General features: G+C 36.4%; 1 protein-coding gene across 1 annotated transcript in view; it reads left to right on the forward strand.

Annotated features, from left to right (window-relative positions):
- Window positions 1-15,444, forward strand: part of LOC136032992 (delta(24)-sterol reductase-like) — an 87,697-nt gene that overhangs the window by 57,250 nt on the left and 15,003 nt on the right. Inside the window, exons 7-8 of the mRNA XM_065713517.1 lie at window positions 5,666-5,815; window positions 8,401-8,712. Coding sequence (XP_065569589.1) covers window positions 5,666-5,815; window positions 8,401-8,712 — 462 coding nt within the window. The remainder of the gene's footprint in view (window positions 1-5,665; window positions 5,816-8,400; window positions 8,713-15,444) is intronic.

Below are 15,444 nucleotides of genomic sequence, written 5' to 3' on the forward strand. Positions count from 1 at the left end.
AGCCATTTATACGTAAAATCAAATATAACGCAAGTAGCTACCCTGAAAAACTCTATTCGTGACTGTATCTGGTAATGTGGGAGGACTGTGAGAGAGGCTTGTCAAATTAGATATTCATTTCTGCATTCTCATACCTAAATTGTACCGATGGTATTTCTTCAGTTAAATCTTGTCAAAAGCTATGCAGAAATCAAAATAAACAATCTCAAGCCGCTTACTATCTTCTCAATTTCAATTTGACAACCGGATTTAGGACACGCGATGGTGACGTTCGTTATCCTTGGTAGAATACATGTCCATTCATTAAAAACATATTTTTTTAACTTCCCTTGTTTTCTTACATAATAAAACCTTCACAAATTGAGCGATTGTTGGAGTTTCATTTATTTCTTTGGACATTAGTAATCGACAGGAGCCTTGGCTGACTGAATAAGCGGAACATATACAATACATATTTCATTTTGGAAATGCAAATTTTCTGTATCGGCTTGCCTTAGATATTCTAACATTTTTGCGTGAGATCAAATAGCATTAAAACTGATTCAGAGTTGGATAACGAAGCGTATCTTAGAGTTATTGAAAGGGACATTGCTTCATAGGGCTTCTGTAACATGCAGTAAGACTAAGGTCAACAATTTGGTATCTGGGTTGAGCCTCTTTGCATCAAATTCGAGTGAGCAGCCTGCTAATTTCAGTACCCAAGACATTTAAGAGTATCTGGAAATAGGGGTTCCGATTACTAATTTCGATGCTCAGGGAACTCGACAAGGATAATTGTATAGTATGTTTTACCTCTGTACATACGTGGTACCAGTGGGATCATTAGAAGCTAGAACCATTACACCAGGAAAACAGAAGTCAGTAGGTATTTCTAAAACGGTTTGCTTAGCAAACATTTTTTTTTTCCCTTCGTTAAACAGATATAACAAGGAATCGTTGGGAAATCCCTTTTTGTAAATATGTTTTCTGATGCAAATTATTTCTTATAGAGTAAGTCCGAAGTTAATAAAGCTGTATATAAACATGTAAATACGTTCAGTAAAAATTTATTTTTATTTCAATGTCGGTTCAAGGAAACTTGCCTACTAAGAAATATATTTAAAACTTTGTGGATCTGTCTTTCATTTGGGTTAAAAATTAAAATATCCGGAAAATACCCGCCACAGAGAATGCCCTCTCCCCCTCCGCGAGTTGGGTTGCTTGCTAGAGACTCTTGGCGGGCGAGCTCCCCTATTAGGTAGGTCACTTGTTTGCCTGTGAATTCATGTGACTTATCAGTCAACCCCCACCCAAAAAAGGGGGTTGGGCTGCTCGCCTGAGACTCTAGGCGAGGCTCTAGGCTTTTAGTACCCTAGTGCTAAAACTAAGGGTATTAATGTGGAAATTTCAGGGAATGTTGAAAGGATGTTGAATTAAAACAAAACACAGTTTTTGCATGCAAGTTGTCAAGACGAGATATCAGCCATGTCCCAGGAACCAATAGGATGTCAATTTGAAACTTCCAGCGGTTGTTGAAGGGGATGTTGAACTGGTGGGTTGGCGTTAACCCCCTAGAAAATACCCCCGTGGAATATACCCCCCCCTCCGAAAATACACCTCGCGGAAAATACAGCACCCCCCCTGGGGTGGATTGCTCATCTAAGACTATAGGCGGGTGGTCTCTCCTATTAGGCCGCTTGTGTGCTTGCGAATTCAGGTGACTTGTTGGTTAAACCAATTTATTTTTTTTTATTACGTAATTTGTTTTCATGCGAGTTCAGATGACTTGCTGGTGAACCTTTTTTTGGGAGGGGGGTTGTTGTTGCATCAGGCTCTTTTGTATGCGTTCCCTCCTATTAGGTCGCTTGTTTGCTTGTGAATTCAGCCAACTTCTTGGTCAATCCCATTTTTTTTTTTTTTGGGGGGGGGGGGTTAGATTGTTCTCCTGAGACTATGGATGAGTGAATCCACCTATTAGACTTCGGTCGCTTGTTTGCTTGCGAATTCAAGTGTCTTGTCGGTCAACCCCTTAAAAAACTTTTTTGGAGGAAGGCGGTTGGGTTGCTCGCCTGAGACTCTAAGTGGGCGATCCCTCCTATTAATTTGCTTCTTTGCTCGCGAATTCAGGCGAATTGTCGTTTAACCCCCCACCCTCCTCCAAAAAAATTGTGGGTTAGGTTGCTTGCCTGAGACTCAAGCTGAGCAACACAACCCCCTCCCAAAAATTAGGGGAAAGGTTGAACCATAATTCTCCTAAATTTGCAAGCAAACAAGTGACCTAAGTCTGATAGAGAAGGCTACACACCTAGAGTCACAGGCGAGCAACCCAGCCCCCCTAAAACAAATTGGGGGGTTGACCAAAAGCCGCCTGAATTCGTAAGAAAAAAAGCGACCTAAAAGGAGGGGCCCCTCCCAGAGTCTCAGGTGAGTAGCCCAATCCCAAAAAATGTTGAGTCGCCAAAAAAAATGAGTCGCCTGAATTCGCAAGCAAGCAAGCGACCTAATAGGGGGTCCACCCGTCTAGAGTCAAGAGCGAGAATCGAGGAAGGGCCAGACCCCTAATATACACAATAATCTCAAGTTTTTCAGCTGAAATAACTTTTTTTTTTTTCTGACCCTTTTTCAAGTTATGCAAGGATAACCCCCGCCTCCTGTGTAAAACTTACCTTGAAAGATTTGCCCCGGAAACTTTGCTTCCCACAAAAAGTTTGTCCCGTGGAAAATCCCCCTCGCCAGAAAATACCCCTAAAATTTTTTTTTTCCAAATGCATCTAATCGAAATTTTGAAATAGCCATTTGGTTCAAAATTGTCCAAAGATCGTATAAGAATGCCTTCATGGTTGACCAAACCCCTAGGACCTGGGGGTAAGGATTGTAAGTTATGCCCCTGAGGGCGTATATTGTTTTTATGAAAGGAGTGGTCGTTTAAACTTTAGAAAAGGCTCATTTGACTGGAAATTGTAAGTTCTAGTTCTCTTTTTAAGAGTCAAAAGTAATAGGAGGGCAACTACCCACCCCCTCCCGCGCCTTTTTCCCCAAAATGTATCTCATCGAGATTTTGAGGTAGCCATTTTGTTCAAACTTGTCCAAGTATCATATAATAACGCCTCCGGGGTTGATTCAGCCCCATACAGCCCGGGGGCTAAGGTCAAAGTTATACTTAGAGGGTATATAAGGTTTTTATAGAATTTGTGGTTGGTTAAACTTGGAGTGGGATGAATATAGTTGTTTTTCCCCAGACCCACTTCATATGAAATGGTAGGTTTTATAAACTTCTGAGGGAGCTCATTCGACTGCAAATTGAAAGTTCTAGTCCATTTGGTAAGGGTCGAAAAAGCCATTTGAGGGTAATCAGCCCCTCCCATGCCCTTTTTTCTCAAATGCTTCTTATCAAAATTTTGGCTAACCGTCTTGTTCAAAATAGTCCAAAGATCAGATGCCGCTTTCGGGTTTGACATAACCTCCCACCCCACAGCCCCCCAGGGCAAGAGCTGTAAGTTATGCAAGTTGTCCATTGTTAACATATAAGCAATTTTTATTTGGAAAAGATGGCATGTTTGATCCTGAGTGTCCAAAGAGGTTCAGGCTATTAAGATTAAGCTTTAAAGAAATGTTGAGAGAGATGCTGAAGACTATAGAAATACACGACATGCCGAATTTCGATTTTCAAGTGTATTTCTTTTTACAATTTTCAATAGATTTCCTATAATTTGCCCTTGGAAAATTTGAATGTTAAAGATTTTTGTTTGATAATTTGCAATGTATTTAATCCAGACGGTGGATGGAAAAAAAACGTATTCCCAACCCTTCATATCCTTGTAATTGGCCTACTGAGATTTCCAAAAGCAGAATTTGAATCATGAATAACTTATTTATATTGAAGCTTTTATCACAACAAAACAACATTACAGGAAGGCACATATACGACAAATTCTTTCAGGGGGGGGGGATAATTGGAAAAAAATGTAAACCCTTTGGGGAATATGAGAAATTATAGGAAGGTTGTAACAATCTTGACATTCCTGTATCGCATTCTATTTGACAGGTGTTCCATTCATAAGGCGTCTCCTATACGGTCTTAGCCTTTATCTGTCTGAGCTTGTTAATCATGTGTGGGAAGTGCCCAACTCCTTGCACCCACTAGGGTCACAGTGTCGCATGAGAAAGATGGTATTTGATAATTTTATGGGTGACAAAACAAGCCTATATCAACCATCTGGTTTCCTTGGAATTTTAAAAATTCTTTATTGACCCCTTTGTATTTGGCCACTCAGCCGGCTTTTATACTTTATGCGTGTCATATTTTTTTTTTTTTTTTTTTTTTTTTTTTTTTTTTTTTTTTTTTTTTTTTTTTTTTTTTTAGTCCGCTGTTTTCTAACCAATGTTCAACCGACTATGTTGTCGGGCAGTATGCTAATCGTTGCAGTTTTTTCTGTTCATCTTCATATCGTCGAAACCCCTATTTAATCCAAAAGTTGATCGAACTCAAAATTTAAAAGTCTTTACACCTTTTTAGTCAAAACCCGAATATAATGTTTCGCTATCTTGGGCCCTTTTTGATTTAGGTAAATGAAACTTTTAGGAATGGATCTGTAGTCAAAATTAAGGCCCGAAATGTGTCCCATCCCTTTCTCCCTCCAGGACACCTCAGTTTTTTTAGCCGGAAAAAGTGTGTTCTTAGTGAAGAGACCTTCAGAAATAAATCTACTGCTCAAATAGGGGTCAGAAAAGGTGTTTTCCGTCTCCACTTAGTCCCTACTTGTATTAAATAAAAAAAACTAGTTTTTTTAAATGAAAATAAGGAGCGAAATTAAAACTTAAAACGAACAGAAATTACTCCGTTATGAAAGGTGCTTTTCCTCTTCAACGCCCCGCTCTTTACGCTGAAGTTTGACTCTTTCTCTTAACTCTACCTCTTAAAACAGTAAAAAACTTTAGCGTAAAGAGCGGGGCGTTGAAGAGGAAAAGCCCTTTTCATATATGGAGTAATTTCTGTTCGTTTTAAGTTTTAATGTTGTAATTGTTCTTTTTCTTCATTCGTTTCTATTAATATTTCTACAAAAGAGAGTGACAGAGTAAGGTCAAGAGCTATCGCCTGAGGTCACAAACCAAGGTAAAGCAATTTGATACTTGTCCATTATTCAGAACACACACAAAAAGTGAAGTTAGGTTAGTCCTAATCAACTACCAAAATATGATGAAAATATAATATTTTATTAACAAAATAATGGAAACTACAGCTGAAAACTAACTATTTCATCATTTCGAATCGACTCACAGATAGTACTAATCTAATCAACTTTTCGCAATTTAATCAAACAGTTTGTGGTACTGAAATGTAAGCGAGGAGTGACTTGGGCAACTAGTAATCGGAACTCCAGTGAGAGCTTGGATAAAAACTAATAAATCAAAGATCGCTTTTTTATTCAGACTTCGAGCATTTATATTTCATTAGGTTTAAAAACACTTGTGAGATGCTACGAGCATCAGAATGCTAAGTTTCTTTCAACAAACATATAGAATTTTGCATTTTTGCCCAGAAAAAAGATCACAAGTGCTTATCAAGGGTGTTTATTTGTTTAACTAAAATCACCCAACTAGTCATTTACGAGAGCAAAACACCTAGTTTTAAGCTTTGTATTATATTCTTCTCTTTTCCCTACTTTGTAATTGTTTTTACTTTCAGCCATATATTCATATGAAGTACATCCCTATTAAGGGACAAAAAAAATATTGTGATCTTATCCGGCAGTATTCTGGGGCCATGGATAAAGACAAGGAAACTGCAGATTATATAGAAGCCACTATTTACAGTAAAGAAAAAGCGGTGCTGATGGTAAGTAAATAAAAAATACTGAAATGCTCAAACACTAGTGTTCAATGTACATTATTATACACATGTGTAATTACAGAAATAGTACTAATCAAGACTAATTTAGGTACTGTACCCAATAAGTTTATACCATACATGAGGCAATCCTACAGACATATATGCTACTAGACAACACACCTGTCGAATGACGGGTATACAATGAGAAGAAACCGTAGTGTGTACCATTGGAGGAGGACTTTCGAAAATTGTCTACCCAAATCCAAAATTTTATGTCTCTTTACCACCACCCCCCCCCCCCCCCCGCCCATTAAAAAATCCCAAAAGACTCTAACTTGGTCCCCTGGAAGTGAGATAAAGTAAGGTATACTTACCAAACTACATGTAAACTCATCACCTTTTGTTGAAACCTAAAGGGTGTATGCAACGTCTGTACCAAGAGAGCTAAGCTGCCTCAGTTTTCGAGTATAATAAAAACGTATACTCTCTTGTAGGGATCGTGAACCCACTAACGTTTTAGGTCCCACTGTTTTCTTTTTGGGGACGTTTCAGGTACCTGTTGTGTGACATTACGTGATTATTTCCAGATTAATGATTGGCTTGGAATTACAGATAAGTCCAAACAATATAAAACAAGATATTCAATTCAAATCTTTTCTTATGGTGGAAATTTGTTATGTTTTCGGACGAATAGGCTGTGACAAATTTTAAGACTCCTAGTGAACAGCTTAATAGAATCTAAAATTGAGTTGGTTGATGAACCGCTAAGCCGACTCCAAAGGTACCTGAAATAGTTTTGTGGATAAAAAAAAGTAGAAAAGAAGAAAACCACAGAACCAAGTTAAAAAATAAAGGTTAGTTTTGTCGTTAGCTCCAACCTGAGCTTTTTTGTTCCCAGGAGACGTAGAAACTACTTTCAGTCCTTTGTCACAATGAGCATAATTTTATTCCTAAAAGTCTATTTATTTCTTCATTAAATGATGTAGGATCATAGCATAATTTTAGGACCTTTTGAAGGCTATGACGTTCATATTTTGCAATACGTCTATTTTTCAATGATTCCAAGAGTGTTTGCCTGTTGTGTTTTTGCCTGTTGGTAGTGTCTACACGCCATTTCTTAGTGTTCCTTGCTGGCTTTTATGCAGCAAAATGGATGAAGATAATCAGGAATTTCCCCGTCCCAAGAGGGGGAGGGGGAAGTGCGACTAGGAGTTTAGTTTTGACTAATATTGCAATGGGAATATTCTTCGTTTTCCTATTTTTATGCTTCTTGACAATGTCCCCTTGTTTCCAAGAGGGGTCATTAAACACCTCCCCCCGTCCCTTCCAGTGTCCATAGATATAATGTAAAAGTGCGCAATGCAGAAGTATCAGGTTATGTGAAGTAAATCCAAAGTTACTGGAACATCCTGGAAAAAGGCTGAGAAACGAGTTCAGGGGTAGGGGACTGGGAGAAAAATGGAAATGGTGCTTATCAAGTTTAAATGCTGCTTCGTCTGAAAAAATGGAGATAGAAATAGTGCTTAGGAATTCATCTCTCCTATGGTACCTTTAGGAAAGTACTTGACATATTTGCTGCTTGAATTGGTTAAAATGGTAGCAGTATTTTAAGACCACCGCGGGTTTCCGCCACTATATGTTTTCTGCCACCTTTTAATTCAGGTAGGTCAGAATAGACATAGATATTACATAGACATAGACATAGAACAGACATAGACATAGACATAGAAATAGACATAGACACAGACAAAAACATAGACATAGATATAGACATAGACTAACCTAACCTAACCTGTCTATTCTGACCCAACTAATCCTCTTGATGGTGCAAGATTTCCTGAATAGCGGAAAACATACGGTGGCGGAAAACCACGGTGGCTTTAAAATACCCAATTTGTTAAAATGTACCAATATGACAATAGACAGATGTAAATCACTTATTACAGTTTATTCTATTCAATCGTTTTTGAGACTCGAGATAGCAAAATTTTGACATCTGAACTGCTGTAAAAACGTTTAAGGAAGTCGTGGTTCTAATATAATCGGTCATAGGGTGCCCGTAGGGTGAGGAAATAGAATGAGCCCCTCCTCTCCATGCCCCTTGTGGAACTACAAACAAATAGGGAGTTCGTAATAAACAATAGGAATTTTAAAATGTATTGAGAAATGGCCGTTTCAAACATTTACCAATCCCTATCGATTAATAGAAAATTCAGAGCCCCCTACCCTATTAAAATATATATGGCCACCTATGGACATGGCTTTTTTTTAGATATGTTTTGTTTCGGATCTCATAACCTACGAACAGTATATTGTGTGCAGTGCAGCATTCCTTTAGAGAAATTGTCGCTTTTAAAAAGGGTTGGAGCAAGCTATTGTGTTTGTCTCTCTCTGAAATTTGCAAGAAAATGTGGACTTTAATTTTGTTTGATATAATTCTGGGACAAAATAAAGAAAAGAATTAAATACATATCTGGCCTTTGAAACACACTTTTATCAAGCAGCATCCTCGTTTCCGCGGGGAACAATTCGCTTGCTCCTCTCAGAGGTGTGGATGTATGTAACTGTGATTATTAAATATTTCCTTTCAGGTTGGCAATTTTGAAGACGCAGATATCGCCGAAAAAAGTGGAAAAATTAACCGACTCTCTCGTTGGTACAAGCCCTGGTTTTACAAATACGTAGAAACTTTCTTAGACAGAGGAGAGTCAGACGAATATATCCCACTTGGAGATTATCTTCTTAGACATAATAGAGCCATCTTTTGGGTCGTGGAATCCATGATCCCATTTGGAAATAATCCGCTATTTAGGTTCTTTGTCGGCTGGCTGCTTCCACCTAAGCCGGCTTTCCTCAAGTTTACTACGACCCCTGGTGTAAGAGCGATGACTTTTACTAAACAGGTATAGAATGTTTTATTTTTGTTATATGAAGATGTAAATACCATTCACCCGAGAGAAAACCATTACGCAAATTGCAATGATTCATAAGGACAGAAAAAGACTAGAAAAGCCAATCTATTTTTGTCGCCTTTTTATTTGGAATTTTCCTTAAAGCTGTCTAAAACCATTGTTTTTAGATTCTCCATAATATTTGCCTTTTTTCGATATAATCTCAACTTTCCCCCACTCCCCTTAAAAAAATCAGTTTGAAATGTGCCATATTTTCATAAAAGTTTGGCAATATTTTGTGGTTACATTTTGGAACAAAACCAAATACTCCAGTTTACGATCGATGCATTGCAAAATTTATTCGGGACTTTTGTATCAAGCTTTGGGAGGTGTTTTTACTAAGTGTAAATCTGGGTGATTTTACTTCGTAGGATTGGGCTGGAGGAGGTACACTAGATATGATTGTTGGCATGTTGGGCACGCGCAACGTACCTAACAAAGCGAAGCATGATTTAAGAACAATAATAAAATAAAGCCAGCCTACTTGTCACGTGTTCATTTTGCTTGTTCATTAATTAATCTAAAACATATTTTCAAAGGTAAGTAAAGAGCCATATTAAAAGCTAAAACGAGGAGAAATAAATTCTTATAATAAGCCAAGCTTAAAACAAATGGAGATGCCTAGGAATGAAAAAATGAATGCTAAAATGAACAAAAATTAAATGACTTAATCAAGTCAAAATTTAGAACAAGAGATATAACTATGGATGACCAAATGAAACCCAAAACTAACAGAAATTAAATTGAACAATCAAGTAAAGATTTAAAGGATACAGATTGTCTTAAATGAGAGGGGGTGGTCCCCCATCTAAACCGGGTAAATATAAAAGAAAATGTTCTGAGTCCTGGCCGATCAGAAAAATAGTTGTTTACTCATTTTTAAGTGAACCAAATAAGTTTTAAAAGTTTATAGTTTCCCTATGCATTTTCTATTTTGTGCATTAGGGCCCCTTGGCCCAAGGACTTCTAGATATTAGTTTCAAACATGCAAAAAAATGTTCCTAGCCTATTTTGGAGGCCTGTGCCCTCAGCCTAAACATTTGTTCGTAAAATTAGGGTTTTCTTAATCCTGGGACTTAAAGATGTATATTCGAATTAACAACTTTGTGGCTTTTTATTGGGCTAATTTAAGGGCAGAAAAATAATTTTTCAACTTTGTTTTATTCATTGGTGTTATATTGACCCCAAAACTTACTGGTATAAATTTCATCCCCACCAGACAAAAGGGATTTTAGCTCATTTTTTTCGGGTAGAACGTTACCCCAGCCTAAATTTGTTTTCGTATTATGCTTCAAGTGGCCCAGGTACGTACAGCTGATCGGATAAACAGTAATTTCGGGCAAATCAATATTTTTCCCAGTTTTTTTTTTGCACCAAGGTTTCTTTTCAAGCCAGTCAAGTAAAATAAGTTTTTAACCCATTTTCAGGCGGTTTGTGTTCCTAACCCAAAACAGAATAATTTTCATACATTAGGGTTCCCGTTCCCCAGGAATATTGCCTTTCAGAAAAAAATAATGGCCATTATGGGCTTCTTTATTGGAAGACCTTTTTTGGAAGACCTTGTCAAATAGACTTTCAAATGTAAGTTTGATACTGGTTAGAGACAACAAGTTGTTTGGTTTTTGGTAAGTTTTTGGTCCATTTCATGTGGCCTGTGTCCCCATTTTTATCAACTTCTGTTTCCTCTATCTAATGAACTAACGGATATAGTTTTCAAATTGTTCGGAAAGAATAATTCTGTCCTTTCCTAGCCCTATTTTGAGCGAACTTTTTTTTTTTTTTTTTTTTTTTTTTTTTTTTTTTTTTTTTTTTTTTTTTTTTTACTTAGGATTCCTCTAGTCAAAAACCGACTCTCAGCGGTAGGTTTCAAGCCAATCGGAAGAAAATAGTTTTTGGCCCATTCTCGGAGTTCCCGTATCCTATCATAGCATATATTTGTGCATTAGACTTACTTTGGCCCAGGGACGTGTGAATTTAACCTTCAATCCAATAAAAGAAAAGGTTTTTGGCCCATATTCAATGGACCTTTACCTCAAATCAATCTTCAGAAGATCTGTGTCCCAAGTTTTATACTGTTCATTAGGGTCTGTTTTCTACAAGCTAACGGATATAAGTTTTAAGCCTATTTTAACCCCATTGTCTGCTAAACCAGAGTTAGCAGATGCCTCTGCTAATTTAGTGATGCCTCGATTGGTTTAGACACACAGTAGTCAGTACCCCCTTCAAATCCCGATCCGGCCACTTTTTGTAGAAAATTCTTTAAGACGCAGGTTTCTGTTTCGTGATAGGGTTTGTTTACTTATGCAAATGATCTGTCACGGTATAGTACACTTGTAAGTTACGTAATAGGATCTGTTTACTTTGGATTGTTAAGTAATAGGGGAATGTTTACTTATTTTAAGGATGACGCATTCTCGCATGACTTGTTTCTTCGCGGAGCCATGGGGAATTCCCGCTTGTAACTGACCGCGGCACACGCGTGGGTGTTACGTAGTGCTGGTGCACATATTGGGGTTACGTAATAGCAGCAAAGACGTGGTTGTTACATAATGTCGACGCACACGTGCAATGTTACGTAATGCCAGCGCAAATGGGGGATGTTACGTAATGAAGGTCCACACATGGGTGTTACATAATACCTTAAGAGATGTTTTTTCTTGAGGATTTTATTTTCTTTCAATGTGTTTTACTTTTTTCTCAGGGAACCTTTATTATCCAAAGAATTTTGTCCGCACTAGGAATCGAAAGAGATTTTCTCTCAATTCAATGGAGCGCTAGAAACCCGGATCAAGCCTTTCTAATATATTGATTTAGGAAATACCTTCAACGTGATAACATATTCCAGCACACAGAGAATTCCTTGTCCACATTCGCACGATGATTAAATGGATCGCATGTTTCAACCCCTTTCTACATGAGATACAGGGAGAAAATCGATTACCGGAAAATTGGTTACATGTGACACAGACTTGCTTCTTACAATGTTATTAATTTTCTAATGTGACCTACACATGTTAGGTTACATAGCAGATGTTACATAGCATTGGCCATAGATATTTCAGTGCGTAAATGATTACGTATTGAAGATTCATCCCGGAAAAATAAATCTAAAGGACAAAGACCTTTGTACTTACAAATTTTATTAATAAAAAACATTATAAAATCAAAAAATCACAGAAAAAGCAAGTAGGACTCAACAAACAGAAAAGCAAAACTGAAAAAGCCTCATACGAGACAAAATATAAGCAAAAAATGCGCAAATTAAAGAAAGGTTGGGACCCTAAAACAAATTTCAGGGGAAGGGGTAATTGTTATTAGAGGCAAATTTGAGTCATATTAAGATATATTTCTGGGAAGTCTTAATGAAAATGCCCACGTTTCTATTGTATTAAATGCACCTACAAGAAAAAAGATATACATTTTTGTATTCGGTTATATGAAAATTCCACGTTTCCTTGAGCCAAGACTGTCCATTCCTGGTTGACAAGCGCATATTTGAATATCATTTTTTCTTTACATTTTGCATAATCTCGTTAGAGGTAAATTTAAGTCATATTAAGAGACATTTCTGCAAGGTTTTTGATGAAAACGCCCCCCGTTTCTATGGCTCTATTAGATGAACCTGCAAGGGAAGAGAGTCACATTTTTGGATTAGGTTATTTCTGAGGGGTTTAATAAAAATGTCAAGTTTCAATGAGCCAAGACTAACCATTCCTGGTTAACAAGCTCACATTCGAATAGTATTTTTCTTTATATTTCACATAATCTCGTTAGAGGTAAATTTATGTCATATTAAAAGATATTTTTGGAAGGTCGTAATGATAATACCTCGTTTCTTTGAGCCAAGACTACGCATTCCTGGTTAACAAGCACACATTTGAAATATTATTCTGCTTAGTATTTCACATAATTTCGTTAGAGGTAAATTTAACCCTCTATAATTTATAAATTACTTTTAAAGTCAACGATTTGTGTTTTAGCAATCCACTCCTAACGTGATAACCCCCCATGACAATTAACGCCACCGTGGCAAACTAGGGATGGCAAACAACATCTTTTGGCACCCTTTAACATTCCTAAGGTATTTTCAGACACTTCCCTGTTAACAATTATTCTTTAAACCCATTGGTTCATGTTTTAGCAAGCAGCCCCCAACTTGATAAACTATGTCAATTCTCGCCACTTTGCCATATTACGACTGACCCTCTGGCTTACTATGGCACCCCTCATCGTTCTAAAACATTATCAGGATATTTTCTTGTAAAAAATCACGCATCAAATCCTTTGGTTCACCCTTTCGCAAGCCAACCCTCCATGATACAATATGTCAATTCACACCACCATGCCACACTATGACTGGTCCTCTGGCATTCTTTGGTACCTGTCATTATTCCTAAGACATTTTACAGGTATTTTCTTGTTCAAAATCATGCTTTGAATCTAATGGTTCGTGTTCTTGCAAGCTAACCCACATTGACACATCATGTCAATTCACATTTATTTTAACATAACGTGTTTTTATTTATGAAAACTATAACCGTGGTTTCTTAAATGCTCAAATATTTATAGTAAAATAAGATGTAATTTAAGCTTTAGCATTTAAGAAATTCGGGATTTAGTTTTCGGAAATTAAAGCACACAGGGTAAAAATACATTGAACTTTATTAGTAATATTTGATCTCTTTAGAAACTTGGGTTTTAGTGTTCATAAAAAAGAACACATACTGCTAAAATAGATCTGATTTAATTAAAAACGTTCTAGCATTTAAGAAACTTGGGTTTTAGTTTTCAGAAATGAGAATACACATTAGAATACATCTGATACTTAGGGTTTAGTTTTTATGAAAAGGAGCGCAAATGGTTAAAATTTATCTTATTTTATTACAAATATTTTAGCATTTAAGAAACTTGGGGCTGAGTTTTTAGAAATAAGAACACACACACGTTTACGAAACATTTTATTTTTATAACATTTGGTCGCTTCAGAAACTTGGATTTTAGTTTTCATGAACAGGAACGCACGCGGTTACAATTTATCTTTTTTTTATTGAAAATACTTGGGCACTTAAGAAACGACGGTTTTAATCTTCAGAAATAAGAAATCACACATTTAAATTTGATTCTTTGATCATTTGAGAAACTTCGGGCTTAATTTTCATGAAAAGGAATGAACACGGTTAAAATCCGTCTTATTTTATTAGAAATATTAGAGCATTTAAGAAACTACGGTTTTGGTTTTCAGAAAAAAGGGATTTAAAATAAATCTGAATTTATTGTTAATATTTGATCATTTGAGAAACTTGGGTTTTAGTTTTCATAAAAAAGAACACGTGTAGTTAAAATATACGAGCATTTAAGAAAGTTGGGGTTTATTTTTCAGAATAAAGAACACACACGTTTAAAATATATCTAATTTTATTAATAATATTTGATCACTTCAGAAACTTGCGTTTTAGTTGTCATAGAAAAGAACAAACATTGCTAAAGAACTTGATCATTTAAGAGACTTGGGTTTTAGTTTTCAGAAATAAGAATACACATGTTTAAAATACATCTGAACATATTAATAATATTTGGTCATTTAAGAAACTTCGGTTTTAGTTGTCATGAAATGGAACGGACACGGTTAAAATTTATCTTATTTTATTAGAAATGTTTGAGCATTTAAGAAACTACGGTTTTAGTTTTCAGAAATAAGAAGACAAACATTTAAAATAAACCGGATTTTATTGATCATGTTTAATCGTTTGAGAAACTTGGGTTTTAGTTTTCATGAAAAAGAACGCACATAGTTAAAATATTTGAGCATTTAAGAAACTTCTATTATAGTTTTCAGAAATAAGAAACACATTCGGTTAAAATGCATCTGATTTATTAATAATATTTAACCAGTTAGTAAGCTTGAGTTTTAGTTTTCATACGTTAATTTTTTCGTCATACATTAGTTTTCGTGCACGGTTAAATTATGTATTTTATTATGAAATATTTGAGCATTTAGGAAACCACGGTTTATAATTTTTAACAAGAAAATATATGGAAAATGTCTTAGGAATGTAACGGGGTGCCAGAGGATTCCAGAAGGCCAGTCATAGTGTTGCAAGGTGTCTGTAATTGACATGGAGTATCACGGATGGTTGGCTTGCGAAAACATGAACCAGTGGAATTAATACACAATTTTTAATAATAAAATATCTTGAAAATGTCTTAGGAATGATGAAGGCTGCCATTACGGGTCAGAGGGTCAGTTATAGTGTGGCACAGTGGCGGGTAACAGTAAATTGTCTGATAATACCTTAGGAATGGTGAGGGTTGCCAGAGGGTGCCATGTACCATCCATAGTTTGCCACGGTGACGCGAATTGTCTTGGACTAACACATCTACAGCTTAAAGTTAAGGTGGGAGCTGTTGAAAGAATTTTTTCGGCGGAGAGAGACTGAAATCTACGACCCTGTCAAAGAAACGAAGCATTATCATTCGGACCTCTCAGAAATATCTCTTAATATGACTTAAATTTACCTCTAATGAGATTATTTAAAATATGAAGAAAAAATATTATTCAACTGTGTGCTTGTTAACCAGGAATGATTAGTCTCGGCTCAATAAAACGTGGCATTCTGAATAAAACCCCTAAAAAATAACCAAATGCAAAAATGTGTCTCTTTCCTTGCAGGTATATCTATACCC

This window comes from Artemia franciscana, chromosome 11 (genome assembly GCF_032884065.1).
Source record: "Artemia franciscana chromosome 11, ASM3288406v1, whole genome shotgun sequence".
Taxonomy (NCBI): Eukaryota; Metazoa; Arthropoda; class Branchiopoda; order Anostraca; family Artemiidae; genus Artemia; species Artemia franciscana.